Below are 16,892 nucleotides of genomic sequence, written 5' to 3' on the forward strand. Positions count from 1 at the left end.
AGCAAGGGGATCGGCTACATTGTGTGTTCAAGACACCAATACGTTAGGAGATCAGTGCTCTCCGTTATAAAGCCGATGCCCAACGTTAATGCATTCAATAAACTTCTTCCTGCAAGTGAGATAGAAACAAACATGGGGAGAGGATGTGCTCTCATGGCTAGGCTGCCGACTTTGGATCTGGGAAACCAAGGTTCGAGCCTCGGGGCGACTCCACATCCTGTGATTCTGGGCAAATTACGTAATCTCCCCGTGCCAACCAATACAAGCATTTGCAATGCAACAGGTCTCGCATTTACGCGAGTTTAAGCTATTGCCATTGTAAATGACAATGTCTTTTATTTAGGTTTTAAAAACCAAAACCAAAATAAAAGGCATAGCCATTTACAATGCCAATAGATCAAACTTGCGTAACTGCAGGACCTATTGCATTGCAAATGCTTGTTAATACAATAGCAGCCAAGAAATGATCAGAAAAACTACAGAATCCAGAAAACAGAGAACCAGAACTACTAAATGACATCACAAAGAGCGTATCCAATCAGAAGTTGTTGGAAATGGCCCTTTTTGCAGGGTTATCCCCAAACCTTTTGCTTCTTCCTCCTTTGTTTTTCCTGACCTGTGGTTGTTGGCTATAGGACTCTGGGCACTTTACCACTGCTGATCAGTGCTAAAGTGCATATGCTCTCTGTGTAAATTGTTATTGTGATTGGTTATCCATCATTGGCATATTTGTCTTACCAGTAGGTCCCTAGTAAAGTGCACTGAGTGTGCCAGGGCTGCTAACTCAAATGCTACTAGTGGGCTTGCAGCACTGATTGTGCCACCCACATAAGTAGCCCTGAAAAGAGGTCTCAGGCCTGCCACCGCAGTGCCTGTGTGCAGTTTGTTAACTGCCATGCCGACCTGGCCAGTGTACCCACTTGTCAGGCCTTACCCTTCCCTTTTCTTACACATAGGACACCCCTATGGTAGGCCCAAGGTACCCCACTGGGCAGGGTGCAGTGTATGTGAAAGGTAGGACATGTACTAGTGTGTGTAACATGTCCTGATAGTGAAATACAGCCAATTTCGTTTTTTCACTATTGAAAGGCTATCTTGCCCATAGGACAGAATGGGGAATGCTGTGTAACATGTTCACATGCATATCGTCCCATAGGAGTGAGATAAAAAATTGGAGTCTGGTATCCCTGAACTCAGAATTTAATAACACATCTTTTAGTAAAGATGGTTTTTAAATTCTGTGTTTGAAAATAGCACTTTTAGAAAGTGGCTATTTTCTTGTTCAACCTTTCTGTGTGCCTCTGCCTGTTTGTGGATTGACTGGGATTAGTGAGTGACAGGAGCTGGGGTGGCTTCGGGAGTCGCGGCCATTGATACCTTCTCCCATAGCATCTTGAAACATCGACTCTGGGAGGTGGGAATCAGGGGGGGGGGGGGGGGGGGGTTGGAGGCCCTTGAATGATTTGAGGACTATCGAATGGACCGTCCAACAACCGTCCTCATTAACTATTGCCTCGTGCAGCCGATTAGTAAGCGTAGGTGTACCACAGGGTTCCATCCTTAACCCTATGCTTTTTAATCTCTACCTAACACCGCTGGCTGGTATCAGGACATATGGTTTTGAAACAGTGTCATACGCTGATGACACTCAGCTATTTATCACCTTTGGTCCAGACTATGCGTTCACAAAATCCCGTTTCAAGAACGGTTTGGACCATGTTAATGATTGGATGGGCAGGCACAAATTACAACTTAACGGCAGCAAGACCGAGATTATTTTGTTTGGTAGAGCAGAGGAACACTGGTCAAACGATTGGTGGCCCTCGGAATTGGGTCTTTGTCCATCTCCCAAGCAAGCAGTGCGCAACCTTGGTGTAACTATTGATAACTCTGTCCATGAAAACCCACGTCAACACAGTACTCGGCACTTGCTATGGGATCATGCGGAAATTCCGTATAATCTTCAAATGGTTACCCATAGAAGCCAGGAAACCTCTGGTGCAAGGTCTTATTATCAGCCGTCTGGATTATGGAAATGCACTGCTGGTTGTATTAAATGAAGATCTGCTTTCCAAACTCCAAATTCTTCAGAACACGGCTGCCAGACTTATTCTAAATCTTCCACATAGATCGCCTTCAGTCCCCAGCCTTAAAACTCTCCATTGGCTTCTGGTGCGACTGAGAGGCCATTTCCAAATCCTGTGCCTCACACATAAGATTCTGTATGATACCGGCCCTAGATACCTAGCCAAGAAACTCCAATGGTACAAGCCTGATAGACCCCTAAGATCCAGCACTAAATTCAATCTGGTCTTACCACACATCCAAACGGCCCGATACGGGGGTCGTTCATTTTCTTATCTGGCCCCCAAGCTTTGGAACAAGCTGCCATCTCATCTTCCATCCATAGTTGATCACAAACGCTTTCAGAGAATTAAAAACTTGGCTTTTCATCCAGTAATCTGTTTGTCATACTACCCATCTTGCTGAAGCTCTACTAGCGCCATGAGACCTTCCCCGGTGATATGTGCACTTAACAAGAATATTTGACATTTGGGTGAGTCAGCACTAGGCTGAATAGACGGATCTGCATTTGGAGTGGCGGGAGGAGTAGCACCTGGGCCTGCCTTCCACAACGCTGGCTCCACCTCCTGCGGTGCATCTGAAGACCCTGGCCCACATTCACAAAGGAAGAAGTTGTGCACTGGCAGAGTGCACCCAGAGCTGGTTTGGACTGGGTCCAGGACCCCTTACACCTAGAGAACAAAGACTTTTGGGGTATACATATGAGAGCTGAAACCCCTGAACTTTAGATCATCCTGGAACCTTTGCCAAGGAGAAAAGCTAGAGAAACTGAAGAGAAGGACTGCCCTTGCTGTGTGCTCTGGGGCTAACCTGCAGTTGCTATTCTGCCAAGGACAGGAGAAGGACTTTGCTGTGTGAAGTGTCCCCAGCTTGAAGATCTCTAAGGGCCTGAGGAGAGCTGGCCTCCTGTTTTGAAGTCCCAGGAACAAAAGGACTTCACCCCCAGCTCCCCCCGAACTCTGCTGTGCGCGTTCTGACCTGCCTGAAGTGCTTGATCCAGTTGTGGGGCCTCTGGAGGTTGGTGCTGCTGTTTGGGAGCTAGAAGAAGAAGAAGCGTGTAAAGAACTGCAAAACCCGAAGCATCGCTCTTCTTGCGGCACGTTTAACCGGCGTATCTCGACGGCGTGAGAAGATTTCCAACGCATCGCCGTGCCGCTGCGAAGACAGTCGCAGAGCCTGTTGCCACTGCAAGAACAGACGTATCGAAGGATTGCGGCTGAAGAGGACCGACGTTGAGCCGCACAATGCCACCGCATCGATCACCGTTGCATCCCGAAGATCCACGCATCGTACGTGTGCGAGACGCTTTCCCGACGCATCACCTGAGAACCGTAACCGGCACGAAGACTCGACACATCGCTCCCCCTACACACCGGACTCGGCGCAACCCGTCCGCTGAATGCAGCGGGGCTGTCGCATCGCTCCCCCCAGGGTCTCAGAAGTATCACATCTCTTTGTTTTTCGATGCTGCAGCTGTTTGGCTTGGGAACTTTTGTCACATCTCCAGGTACTTTGGTGCAAAGTCACGCATCCATAGATTTCTATGGTACAAGTTCTTGAAACCTTTTTGAAGTCATATTTTTAAACTGTGTATGTTGGATTTTTGTCGTTTTGGTCTAGTGTAGTTTAGATAAAGATACTTTATTTTTCTAAACTGGTGTGGTGTCCATTTGTGGTGTTTTCACTGTGTTACTGTCAGTGTTGGTACAAATACTTTACACATTGCCTTTGGGATAAGCCTGTCTGCTCGTGCCAAGCTACCAAGGGGGTGAGCAGGGATTATCTAAAGTGTGTATCCCCCTTACCCTGACTAGAAGCAAGGGTCCCTAGTTGGTCAAAGGTACCTACCTCTGCTAACCAGAGACCCCCAGTTCTAACAGAAGTCTTGATTGGGAGCAACAAGTCCTCTTTTCTTGCTACCCTTTTCCTCTCGTTTTCAATTTGATACATTTATTGCTAATGTGCTTAAATGTTTATAAATGCAACAACCTGCCATAATCACGCTCACGAGCCCTCCTTAGTTCTCCCGGCTTACTGGTAGCGCACACGAGCTCTCACTCATGCACGTTGTTTTGTCATATGTCCCATGAAGGCCATTGTCATTTTCCCTCATGTTAGCATGAGCACATTGCGGACTGTCCTCTGCTTTGCGCACGTTACTACACAAACTCATTTTGCTTCATGCAACACTGTACTTTCACACAGAACATACTTTTGTTTTTGCGTTCTGTTCTTTCCTGGGATTTAGTCTGAACACCGCAGACAAGGTCAAACAACAATGCCCCATGTTATTCTTATTCTGGTCAGGCCCAGCACCAAGACAAAACATGCCGATGCAGCGGTTTTTTGGGAACATGTACTTTGTCATATAGGTATGCACAGATAGGTAACACACACACTAGGAGAGGGAGCTTTCCAGGAAGAGAGAGTGACCGCACCCGAGATGTAGAACTTGCATCTGTGTATGCTAAGGTATGGACGGGGTCTGCTGCTAACACCCAGAGATCTTAGGATATACAATCATTTGCTTCTGTAGAAGGGGAGGGAGGTTAGGCTATACATTCTTATATAATGACAGCAGCTTTTATGATTTACGGACTACTAGCTATGCTAACTATATTTGTGTTAGGCATTTTTCTACTTGTTGTGGTACGTATACTGCATACTAGAACACGTTAGTTAAAATAAATATTTCAGCCTTTCTTCGTGTTTCTGTCAGAACTTATTGTGAACTGGTAAGAGTGTGAGTGAAAGGGTGTGTCCTGCAACCGCGATTCCGGAGAGGGTCGGGGGTGTTGTGTTCTGGGGTGTCTAATCACTTGTACCTCTGAGTAAATAGGAGGGCAAGTGAGACACTATAGCTAGTCGGTCCCGGACTCAAGGGTACTTAGGTGGTAGGATGACTCACTCTCTGCCTACCAAGGTTCCAAGATCACAAGCATAGTTCTGTGATTCCGCAAAATCCCTGCAACAGTTTTCTTCTCACTGGTCAGCTCTTCGCATCTCGGAAGGCCGTTTATGGTTATTATTCCCAGTTTTGTCCCCATTATTCTTTTTTAAAATGGAAAATAATGAGGAGGCTCAACCTTTGAAGGATTCGATGCAGAAGGCTGTCTCGGTCTCTTACAAAGAATTTAGAAGCCTCTATGACTAAAATGTTGTCTGGTAACATGAGTGCACCCTCAAAAAAGGGCAAGAAATGTGCTGATAACATTACTCAAGTTAAGGAAACAGACGAGTGTGATGATATGTTTAATGTTGTTAATAATACTTCAGATTGGTCTTTTGGGGGGGGGGGGGGAGAATAACCAATTTTATTGAGTTGTAATACAACAAAAACTCAGGTGTGACAAGTGGGTACAGATATGTACAACACATGACAGGTTTGTAAAGCACTATAAGGGTAGTACCTGGATAGAAGATATTGACACAGTACACAATACAGGAGAGTTTACTCCTGCTTTCCCAACCATTTCCCCCATATTTGGTCATGCTACGAGGGGCACCGTCTGGCTTCATACACAGGTCTCTCTTGCTGTGCACACCAGTCCAACCCCGTTTACACTGCGACATTGTAGGGGGAGCAGGGGTTTTGCACCAAACTGCTATGCCGCAATTAGTCACCATGGTGGCCATTCCCAGGAATGTCCTGTCTGCCCTTGAACCTTCAGAACCCTCCACGACTCCCAACAGCAGCATCTCCCAAACCAGCATGTCCGTTAGTTCCTTCTCCATGGCGGTCAAAATCTCCGACTCAAAGGGAACAACCATTTGATAGAAGTCAGCGGGCGTGTAGGCAGCGAGGACAAACAGTATCAGGAAGAAGGCTTGTTCAATGTAACCTGGTCGGAGTAAGGTAGGCTCAGTAGAGGTAGTAGGTCTGAACCAGACGTAGCCTGGATGAAGTCGTTACGACTTGCTGCGCCATTTGAGCATTACGCCAGTTGTCATCTTTTGGGGGGGAAGGGGGGGAGAGGGGGGGGTAGTAACCATCCCTCCCAACCCACTCTGAAGTGGTCTAGCATGAGAAATGCATCCCTTACCTAGCGCATCCACGAGGAGTTTAGCTTTCAAAGGGCTGAATTCAGGGGGACGGGTGTCACGTGGTATGTGTACGTGGAGCACATGTTGTAACTGGAGATATTTGTAAAAGTGTAAGGAGATGAGTGCATAGGGGTCTTGGACCTGGGTTACCGCACAGCAGTCAACAGCTGGCAGAAATATAGGGTCAATACGGGAGTGGGTATGGTGTGCTGCAGAGGTTTTGATGTATTGGCGATGTCAAGAATTCCACTCTCTCCAGGCACCGCAAAGACCGAGAGCAGAGGTCCAGTCCGAGAGGTGACGAGCACCAGCCCGGCAGGAGACCGAAGGCGCACCTGTTGCATATACGTCTGGGGCAGTAACCGCATTGAAATCACCCCCAACAACGGTAAGTCATCCAGGGAGGGCCAATACCACCCCCCGGAAAGGTTTCCAAGAAGGGCATCCAGGATCATGGGAGAAGAATAAATACACACAAGATTAACAGTGTGTCCCTCAACACTCCCCGTAAGAGTAAGATAACAACCCTGTGGGTCTCTCACTTCCTAAGGGACAACCATGGGGAAGAATGACGCAGCAGGATCGCCACTCCACATGAACCCTGTACAAGACCCTGTCGTAGCCCTGGTGCACCAGGAATTGACAGGGATTCCCCTTCAAATGGGTTTCCTGAAGCATCAGGGAGGCAGGAAGAATCGGTGCGTGTATTGTAAGACTGTGGCATGCTTCACACAGTCCAGCAGCCTGTTAAGGTTCCAGGACAATACCTGTAAAGGACACATCTGTATTGGGACATTCCGTACAAGCAGAGGGGGTCAGGAGCATCCGACCCAGCAGGGAGACTCATCCAGAGCTATAGCCTCGCTCCAGTGTTGATCAACAGTGTACCCAGAGTGTGATTTTGAAAATGCAGCGCAAATGTGTGTGAGTGTGGTGCAGAACAAAACAAATGAACAATAATCAAGGCATAACATTATGTAAACCCATTCTCCCAACTACCTCCACCCCCATGCTTCCACCCCAGTTGGATCGGTCACCCATAAACTAATAACAAAAGCACAAACATTTTGAAACCGGGAATGGAGTGGTACGCCCCTCCTTGGTGAAGGATCAAACGCAACCATCAGGAAATATAACACACAAAGTATTGAACCCAGTCGCCACCGGGCACCAGAGGAATTGAGCAGGTCATGTTGTGGGGCTCCAAGGGTGGTCGGTGTCATCTACCTGCTCGGCAGGAGCAAGTGGGGGGGGGGGGGGGGCGGCGAGGGGGTCCCAGTGCGAGGACCCTCCTGGTTCGCCTAATGGTCCCCATGGTGGTAGCCAGGGCCGAGCGGGAAGGGGAGACTGAGCGAGTTGCTCCGGCAGCGCCTCGCCCCCCGCGAGTGTGATGCCTCTTCTGCCGTTGAACCCCATCGGCTCACACTGGTTCAGAAGACCTGTTCTCCAGGGGGGTGAGCCGCCCGGCTTTAGGAGCAGCCGCTCCACAGTGTGCCATGTCCAAGCTGCCTCTGGGGTGTCAAAGAAGTGGGTGTTGCCTGCATGTAAGACTCAAAGTTGTGTCGGAAACAGCAGCCTGAAGGAGAGGTTGAGCGGCTGGAGCTTTTGTTTGACCGCCACATACGAGCGGCACTGCATCTGCACCTCTCTGGTGTAGTCTGGAAAGAGGAGTATCCTCGCATCGCTGCATCGGAGGACTGGACGGGAGCAGGCCACTCCCAGGATGGAGTCTCGGTCCTTGAAATTGAGGATGTAAACAATCATGGGCATGCGCTGAGCCCCGGGGGTGGGAGGGAAATGGCCTAGGTGTGGATGCACTGTGTGCCCTTTCAACTGCAAACCAGGGGGTAAGTTGGTCCGAAGGCATCCAGGATTTGATCCAAGTTTCAAGGAACTCCATCACACCCTTGGGGAATCCCACGAAACGCAGGTTGTAACACCTGACGCGGTTCTCAGTTTCTTCCATGCGACGAAGTTCTGCTGTGCGCAAGAGGATTCAGGAGACTTGCAATTTTAGGTTGTCACATCATCTTCCACCATGGACAGGCAGTTCTCAGCCATGGTGATACTCTCCATGACATTACGCATGTCTTGACGTACGAGAGCCACATCGACACGTGCCTTCCCAATTAAAGTTTCAAGAGCAGACTGGGAGACGTGAATTGTTTGAAGGAATGTTGCTAGATCTCCCTCCTATGGAGCCATTTTATCCATGACGGCATTCCCGGCATGACCGTGGTTTGTGGTCCATTCAGGTCTGGGAGGCGAGTGGGCTTATCCTTCCCCATGGCAAAGAGAAGGAGGTGTACCCGCAGGCACTCAGCCCGTTTGCCACTATGTCATGGCAGCACAAGCAGCTGAGCCTTGGGAGCAAGGGCCACCGTCAAGTGAAGCCCCAGCTGCGCACAGGCATGTCAGGCACAAGGTGAGATAGGCAGAGTTTGGTGGAGGCGTGACAGGATACTAGTAGCACATGGCACCAATTCCTTAAGGTATGCCAGATGCTGTGTTGGGGGCAAGGACCGAAAGGCCAACCACAGTGCTCTCCCCGCATGTTCAGACCAGGCCGCAAGACATAACCCACAAGCTCTCCCACAAGGAGGCTCACTTACGTGATGCAATCCTCATCCCAGTCCCGCAGCCGCAGCTCGGAGATCAGCAGAGACCACTCCAGGCCCCCAGTGCCCTGCGGCCCCAGTATTTAATGTGAGCAACTATGGGGTGCAATGTCAATTATGACCTGATATGATCTGCCAGCAGGCAGACGACACAGGCCTAGGGACTGACAGGAACAACCAGGGTGTGCAGCGTGTCAGAGCAGAAAGGGATGGACCAAGTGGCCACACATGGTCCTTGTTTCAGGAGATGAGGCCCGCCAGGCCGCCTCCAGCACATGTATGGACCGGGCACCTCGATGGCCCACATACAGCCCCGGGGACCGCACCAATCTAATCATCGCAGTTCCTAAGGTATGGGTAGGACCACTGGGAGTTCGAGCGGTCAAGCCCACTCCAGGCCCCCCCATACTCCAAGACCCTACCACCCAGCCCCGGCGGTTAGGCCAACAAACGTTTGAATAATGTCTGTGGGCAAGGAGAGGGCACAAGGTCACCCTGGACTGAGCCAACTGAGGCGCACAATGAAATCCAACGCAGGCAGGTGAAGCGTGAAAGTTGTAGGCGCAGAGAGATTCGAAGCGTTGCCTCCGAGTAGCAAATGCAGTCTTTTGGACAGTAAGTTTGGACCCTGGATCACAGGGCCACAGCCAAGCTTCAGCGCCAGTACCACAAGAAGGGGGGAAATTAAATGGCCCCTGAACGGACCTACGGTAGCCGAGGCCTTTCCTTAATGCCCCCACGCAGGCCCAAAGTTCATAGGTGTCACAGGGGGCCCCGCCTCATGTGCTGACGTACATGCCACCCGGGGAGCTGTCTCCAATCTCAGGGCAACATCTAGCAGGGGGAGCATCCGCCCCTCGTCTACTTCAGTAGGCTCCAGTTGATGGGGTCGGGCACTGCCGCACAGGCAGTCTGGGATTCCGAGACCAATCGGAGGTTTCATGTGCCACAGGCCCTGTCAGGCCACCACAACAGCACAGCGAGAGTATGCACCGCTGTCGACGAGTCGACCCCTGCCAGGCTATCCCATGAGTGGGCGATGGGAAAGTCCCAGCAGACCGGCAAGGGCCATTAGGAGGGCAGGTCCTCAATGACAGGTCCCTCAGGTTCTCCCTCCGCCACGAGTGCCGGCCCCAGGGGACGTGGGAGGCACCAGAGGTGAATCTCCAGACAGGCAGCCGCTGAGGTCTCTGGGCGGCAGCTGCTATCATCACCCAGTGCAGACACCTCAGGGCACAATGCCTGTCAGGATCCGGTGAAGCAACAGTGCTTGCTCTGCAGGGGCTGCCATGCTGGGTTAGGCAAAGTCTGTACAGCAAGGTAGATGGATGGGACCACGGCAACGTCTGGGAATGGACATCAGCAAGGGCAACTCAATCAACAGTATGCTGAACTTTAGAGAAGGAAGCAGCAGCTTTATTGCTTGTATGACGTAGGGGGCCCAGAGCACTCCTAGAGTGCGACCACCATTTTGACGCTCGAAGCCACGCTCCCAGGATTTGTATTTTTACGGGCCTCCTGAGAAAAGGCACAAAAGTTCTCTTTCAAAGAATGGGGGAGTGTTTGTTCTGTCCCAATTTCTTCACATTTAGTGGACCATTCCAGGAGGCCTATGTTTGATCCTACTCGAATTCACCACCCAAAACTCTAGAGAGTGGTTTCCTTCGGTTCATGTTTCCGATTACGTGTCCTTTCATTTGAGACATCCTTTGGATAAAGCTACCAGAAACATATTACGCTCAGAGTGCCCCCGCCCTTCACACCCCAATATTATCACTGCTACTCCTCTCATTGAACCTAATATGTTATTATGTGGCACCAAATTCGGTGAAGACACGAAAGAAAAAAAGGAGTGGATAGGGCTTGGTCTAACTGCCAGGACAGTGTGTTGGATTTGGATGGCTCCTTAACCAGGATTTTTGATGTGGCTGAACAAGCCAAAATGGAGGGGTTCGCTAGTGGACCCGGATGCTTTATCGGACTGGGTCACAAGGGCTATTTGTCTTTTAGGAAATGCCAACTTAGGCATTTCTCAAGAAAGATGCAAGAGCCTTCTATTGAAGATAGATGCTTACAGATTCCTTTGCCATCCAGACCTTTGCCAAAGACAAACTAAAATGCTCACTTCTCTTAAGGAGATGAACAATGTTTTGGCGGTCAACTATATCAACCACTTGGGGGTACAAAATCCAAATCTCTAGCGGATTTGGCCAAAAGTCTCTGGGAGTTATGTCCCCAACAAAATCTCACAGTCAAGGCGGAATATCTTCCAGGCAATTTGAACCTAGTAGCAGACTGGTGTTCCAGACATCTTCCAGTGATTGGCAGCTTCATCTTTCCATGTTCAGTCTAATTACTTCCATCTATGGCAACATGAAACCAGATCTATTTGCTTCTTGCCTCAATTCTCTCCTTCATTCTTTTTTCAGTTGGAGACCAGATCCGTTAGCTCTAACCATGGTCGCCTTTCTCCAATCTTGGCCTCAGTCTTTTCTCTACTCTTTCCCTCCTTTTGTGATGATCTCCAGAGTTCTAGCTCAGGCACACAGACAGTTGTTGTCCTTAGTTCTAATTACCCCCTTTTCGCAGTCTCAGCCGTGGTTTCCAATTCTTCTGGAGTGGTCATCGGATTGCCCAGTTCAGATTCCCTCCTTTCCCGATCTGCTTCTCAATTCTCAGGATTACGTCACAACCTTATTCTAGAAGGCTCCTATCCCTGGTCGCTTGGAGGAGTTTACGTCTTCCTGGAGAACCCCAGGAATTTCGGAACAAGCCATCAGCTTTATCTAGCAATCCTGGCTGCCAGGGATGGCAACACTTTTCAAATCTGCCAGGCTGGTCTGGTGTAGTGACAGGTATTCAGATTCCCTTTCAGTAGATGCAACTCTAATAGTCAATTTTCTTGTCTCTTTGGTGTCTCAGGGGAAGGCTGGTCATATAATTAGCACCCATTTCAGCAGAACATGTCAGAGTGGATGGAAGACTCATTGGAGAACACCCTTTGATCTGTCGACTTTTGAACGGAGTAAGATTTTCTAAACTTCCTGCACCTAACTAGAATACCATGTGGGATGTTAATTTGGTGTTGAATAAGCAATTCCTCGCAAAAAAATATGGCTCTTTCCCTCAAACATTTATCGACTAAGTTAACTATACTTTTATGTTTAGTTTCTTTGAAACGTATTGCAGATGTTAAAGAACTTGATGCGTCTTCTTTTTAGTATTCCCTCTGGGTTTCTTTTCAAGTCCACAGACGCACAAAAAACAATTTCATGTCAATTCACATTACCTTTTTCCCTTCTTATGTTCCAAGAACTGCAGGCTTGAGATTGTACACTGATTTCCAATTACTCATTTCTTTCCACAAAACCCAAACCAGTTTCTGCTTCCACCCTTGCTCGGTGGGTCAATGGATTATGTCCCTGGCCGGAACGAATACAGATTTCTTTGGCACCAATTCTGAACGGGTTGCAATGGCATCCAAAGTCTTCTGGGAAGGCAAGGATTTAAACAACATTCTCTAGTGTGCAGACTGGTCAAATGTGAATACTTTTTGAACATTGTAAACCCATTTCTCATTGATCTGATTCTGTAATTGCAATGCTCTGAACAAGCATAATATGACCCTCCAGTCTTTTAATAAAATTGAGATTTAACTAGCCTTGGTGTTAGAAAGGCTAGATTTTATTAAAGAAACGGAGGCGAGTATTATGCCACCTCTTTTATTAACTCTCCCTCTGATTTTTCTTCTCAGAACCAGCTCCATCATCCAGCACTCCAACCTAAAGCTGTGGACAGTTTGGATGGATGTTCCTTCTTACAGACAATTCCTCAGATCTCATCCAACTCCTCTGGATATTTATCCTCCTTCGATATATGACCCTGGTCAGGAATTTTCAACTATCTTGGTTACTATCTTTTTGATCATCCTCTTCCATTCATTTCCTTATCTGGATTGACTTGTCTGCAAGAAAAGAGGACTTGTTGATCCCAGTCAAGATAATTATCAATATGTATGACGCCTTATTGGATAGTCCCTTTGTGATGTTATTTAGTAGTTCTGGTTCTCAGTTTTTTGGGTTGTGTAGTTTCTATTCAGTTATTGGCTGCTATTTCATAAAAAGCAAGAAAAGACAGCACATTACTCGCCTCGGTGTCTTTAATAAAATCTAGCCTTTCCGACACCAAGGCTAGGAAAATCTCAATTATGCCACTTACCTGGTGAACTGATTGGATCTAAACTATGCAGGATGCAAGATTAAAGGTACCACAACTGTGCCTGGGACACAACTACTTTAACCTTAACCAAAGGCGTTCTTGTAATTGATAGTAAAGAACTGTTTTAAAATAGAACCTATAAATTCAGACTGCATATACTGACACACAATACACAAGATTTTGGCACAAAATAAACCGAAATTCAGAGGGTTTATAATTTAAGGTATCTTAGAGCTAAACAAAGGAACATATACACATTCATGGAATACAGGGAGTACATGCTATGCCTTTGAGAGGTGACATCTGCAACAAAAACAAGGTGAAGGATGGAATACTTGAATTCATCTCAAACCCTGATGACTACTTGGGTCTCATTCCATTCCATGGTTTTTCCACACACCACACCACTCTAGATTCTAGCCTTATGCAAATCAGTACTGACCCTGTCCCTCATGGAGACAGTCTATCCTGACTTCCAGGGCTGGCAGTCAGTCTACAACAGAACCATTTCTGTTTTCATAGCAAAATGCAAAATATAGAAGTTGAGAGGGGAAAATTAACATAATAATTTGATAGCACTATTGGAAATACTAAGAACACAACATACCACTTTGAGATTCTGATGCTTCCGACCAAGGCAGTCCATGGACAGTGACATTTTTTTGTACTGTTGTTTCAAAGTTCTGAAAAAAATTGACAAATCCAATAAACATAGTGCTGGGTCACATCCACAATCTTTCAATCAATTAATTGTTTATTAGACGTATGCATGCCATAAAATGTACAGCAATATCAATACAGTAATAAGTATACAAACATAAAATATCAAGTAGTAGCATTTTCAAAATTTTAAGACCACCACGTTCCACTTATCGAGTTCCACATTAAGCATTCTAGGCGCTTATAAAATGTATGCTAAAAAGTTAGAACATTTTCATTTTTCTTCAAGAGAAAATGTGCCATGCTAAAACAGGTAGTGAAAGAAAAAAAAAAAAAAAAAAAAAAAAAAAAAAGAGAAGAGGTTACAGCTTACTGTGCACTCTTGTCGTCGATAGGACAAACACCACAAACTTGTATAAATTATATTTCAAATTTGTGAAATATGCAAATATGCCCCTGTGCTGGCCAGTTCAATTACTGACAGTAGGAATGAACAGGGAAGCCATCTTAAGTTATATACTGGGCACAGGCCAAAACGAGTTTCCCAGCTACATAATGACTTCACTGAAACTTAAGGTGTTTGGTATACGATACCTCATATTAATAAACCTACAATGAATCCAGCGATGGATTTATTACTACATGCAACCAGAGGGTACCCTGGAGGTACCCCCTCAATCCTACAAGCCTTCTAGTGTGCTGGCTGACTGGTCCAGTCCAGCTTACCAGCACAGACACGTCTCTGATGCCCTAGGACAGGGGTCTTCAAACTGGGGAGCGGCCCCCCCCCCAGGGGGCCTTCTGGTGATCCCAGGGGGGTGCCAGGCTCTGGCCAAAAGAAGCATTGTATAACAGGGCTTTCTTTTAAGATTAAAAAAATGAGCGGCACCAAGCGGCCCTGTAATAGGCCCTCACTAACTTATTTTGCTATTTATATCCTGGCTGAGAGAAGGTGTCAAAAGGGAAGGGACTACAAATATTCTTCAAACCCCCGCAACCCCACTTCTTTTTTTTTTTATTTCAAATCATTTTTATTGAAGTAACAATGACAATACAGTAACTCTTCCATACAAAAAAGTTCAAATGAGTCTATGCCCAACAAATACAAAACAGAAAATAAATAGCAAATGACAAATGATATAAAGAAAATCCACTCCAGCTTGCATCATCGATATACAGGTACATCTATATATATACAATGCTCAAAGTGCGGGCGCGGCGCCCCTGGGTTCAAGAAGTTAATCACGACTTAACTCCCAGCCAACCTCGATCGGAGGGACCAAACCACAGTATACATCTCAAGGTGGCTCGTAATGAAAGGAGGATGCGTCCAAAGATTTCCAAAGCCTTCTATTGGAAGGGCTCCAAGTAGAAGCTTGCAGAGCCGGATTATTAGAACCTCTCAGGAAAGATAACCACTCCTGCCAGATTTTGAAGCTCACCTCACTGGCATTTTTCCATTTGCAAAGAACCACTTTACATGCCATTGTTAACATTAAGTCCAAAAGCTGACGATCTTGGTCTGTTGTTATTTGTGGGTCCAGCACCCCCAAAATAACGTATACAAAGTCCTGTACAGGCCTTATCTTGAATACGTGATAGATGCAGTCAAATATCTTCCCCCAGTAATCCCCTAATGAAGGACAGGTAAATAGCATGTGCGCAAGATCACCAGAGCCTGATTGACAGTTCCAACACACAGGGGACTGCCTTAATGTACATTTGAAAAGCTTGTCAGGCGTCCAAAATACCCTGTTTAGGAGCATGTATTTTGTTTGGAATAGGATGGGTGAGACTTTGTGTGAAAGGGCCAACTTATGGATCACATCCCAGTCAAAAGTTATGCCTGTTAAATTTGGCTCAGCCTCCCATATTGATTCCACCCTTTTGTGTTTTGTCGTGGGTAAAGGCAATAACAGTTTATACACCCTCGGCACGAAGTGGCCAGCGTACACAAGACGTGGGATATGAAGTATTAACCATGGAGTATAAGGAGAGAAACTGCGCGCGGTCAGCATCGCTTTGATTTTTAGGAAGTCATAAAAATCCATCGGGGTAAGATCATACCTCTGTTGCAAGGTCGAGAACGGCAGTGGAGCCTTATCATCATACAAGTCCTTCACCAAATTAATGCCCTTCTTGGACCAGGACTCCCAGACTAGTCTACTACCATTATATTTGAGATGGGCATTTCTCCACAAGGACATAAACGATGACCTAGCGAATGTCAACTTTGTTTTATGTGTTTGGTCGAGTCTAAGCAAAGCCCGTCTAGTATTCAGCATGATATATTTGGAGTGTGGTAGGTGTGACAGGTCCATCGTGAGAAGGGCCTCCAAAGGCGCGCGATCTACTAGCGCCTCCTCAATATTAGCCCATAGTGGTGTGTAAGCAGGGGATTTTATATCAACCACTGAGCACCCTGTTTGCACAGAAATGCTGCCTGATAGCTCCTGAAGGAGGGGAGACCCAGGCCACCTTTATCTTTCGGTAATTGCAGCTTCTTCAGTGAGACTCTGGCTTTCTTGCCCTGCCACAGAAAGCTACCAAACAGCTGATCCACCTTGGTAACAAAAGTATTCGAGAACGTCATAGGAAGCATGCTGGCCAGATAATTGACCAACGGAGTCGACATCATTTTGAGCGTTTCCGCTCTGCCCCACCAGGAGAGAAACTTTGGAGACCAACCCTCCAGCACTGTAGATATCTTCTTAAGGGTCAAGTCTTCATTTACTCTCAGCGTAGATATCAAATCTTTATCAAAGTCTAGCCCCAGATATTTAAAACACCGAGGCTGCCATATAAGACCTGAGTCCCCGATAATCCCTTTATCCCCAACATTGTTCAGAAGTTTGACCTCCGTTTTGTCTTTATTGAGTTTATACCCAGAGACTCTGGAAAAGTCCTCAATATCAGACATGAGTGCAGGTACGGCCTCATCCGCTCTTTCTGACACAATAAGCACATCGTCCGCGTAAGCAGTTAATTTAACAGTACAGTCTCTAAACGGCACACCAGCTATCTTGGGATCATTCCTTATATGATATAAGAACGGTTCAATTGCCAACAAGAACAATGAGGGAGACAGGGGACATCCCTGTCGCGTTCCTTGCTTTAAACAAAAGGGGGAGGAGAAAGATCCACCCGCCCTAACTCTTGCCGAAGGACAGCAATATAGGGACATTACCAGTCTCGTGAATGATTCCCCTAGATTGAATTTACGAACGACTGCTTGGAGGAAGGACCAATCAACCTTATCAAATGCTT

The 16,892-nt window shown here is 47.0% G+C and overlaps 1 protein-coding gene across 2 annotated transcripts in view; it reads right to left on the bottom strand.

Moving 5' to 3' along the window:
* NSL1 (NSL1 component of MIS12 kinetochore complex) overlaps nt 1-16,892 on the bottom strand; it is a 150,642-nt gene that overhangs the window by 92,240 nt on the left and 41,510 nt on the right. For both annotated transcript variants that reach the window (XM_085612872.1, XM_085612871.1), the window contains exon 2: nt 13,573-13,648. In XM_085612872.1, coding sequence (XP_085468998.1) covers nt 13,573-13,648 — 76 coding nt within the window. The remainder of the gene's footprint in view (nt 1-13,572; nt 13,649-16,892) is intronic.

Source organism: Triturus cristatus, chromosome 6 (genome assembly GCF_964204655.1).
Source record: "Triturus cristatus chromosome 6, aTriCri1.1, whole genome shotgun sequence".
Classification (NCBI taxonomy): Eukaryota; Metazoa; Chordata; class Amphibia; order Caudata; family Salamandridae; genus Triturus; species Triturus cristatus.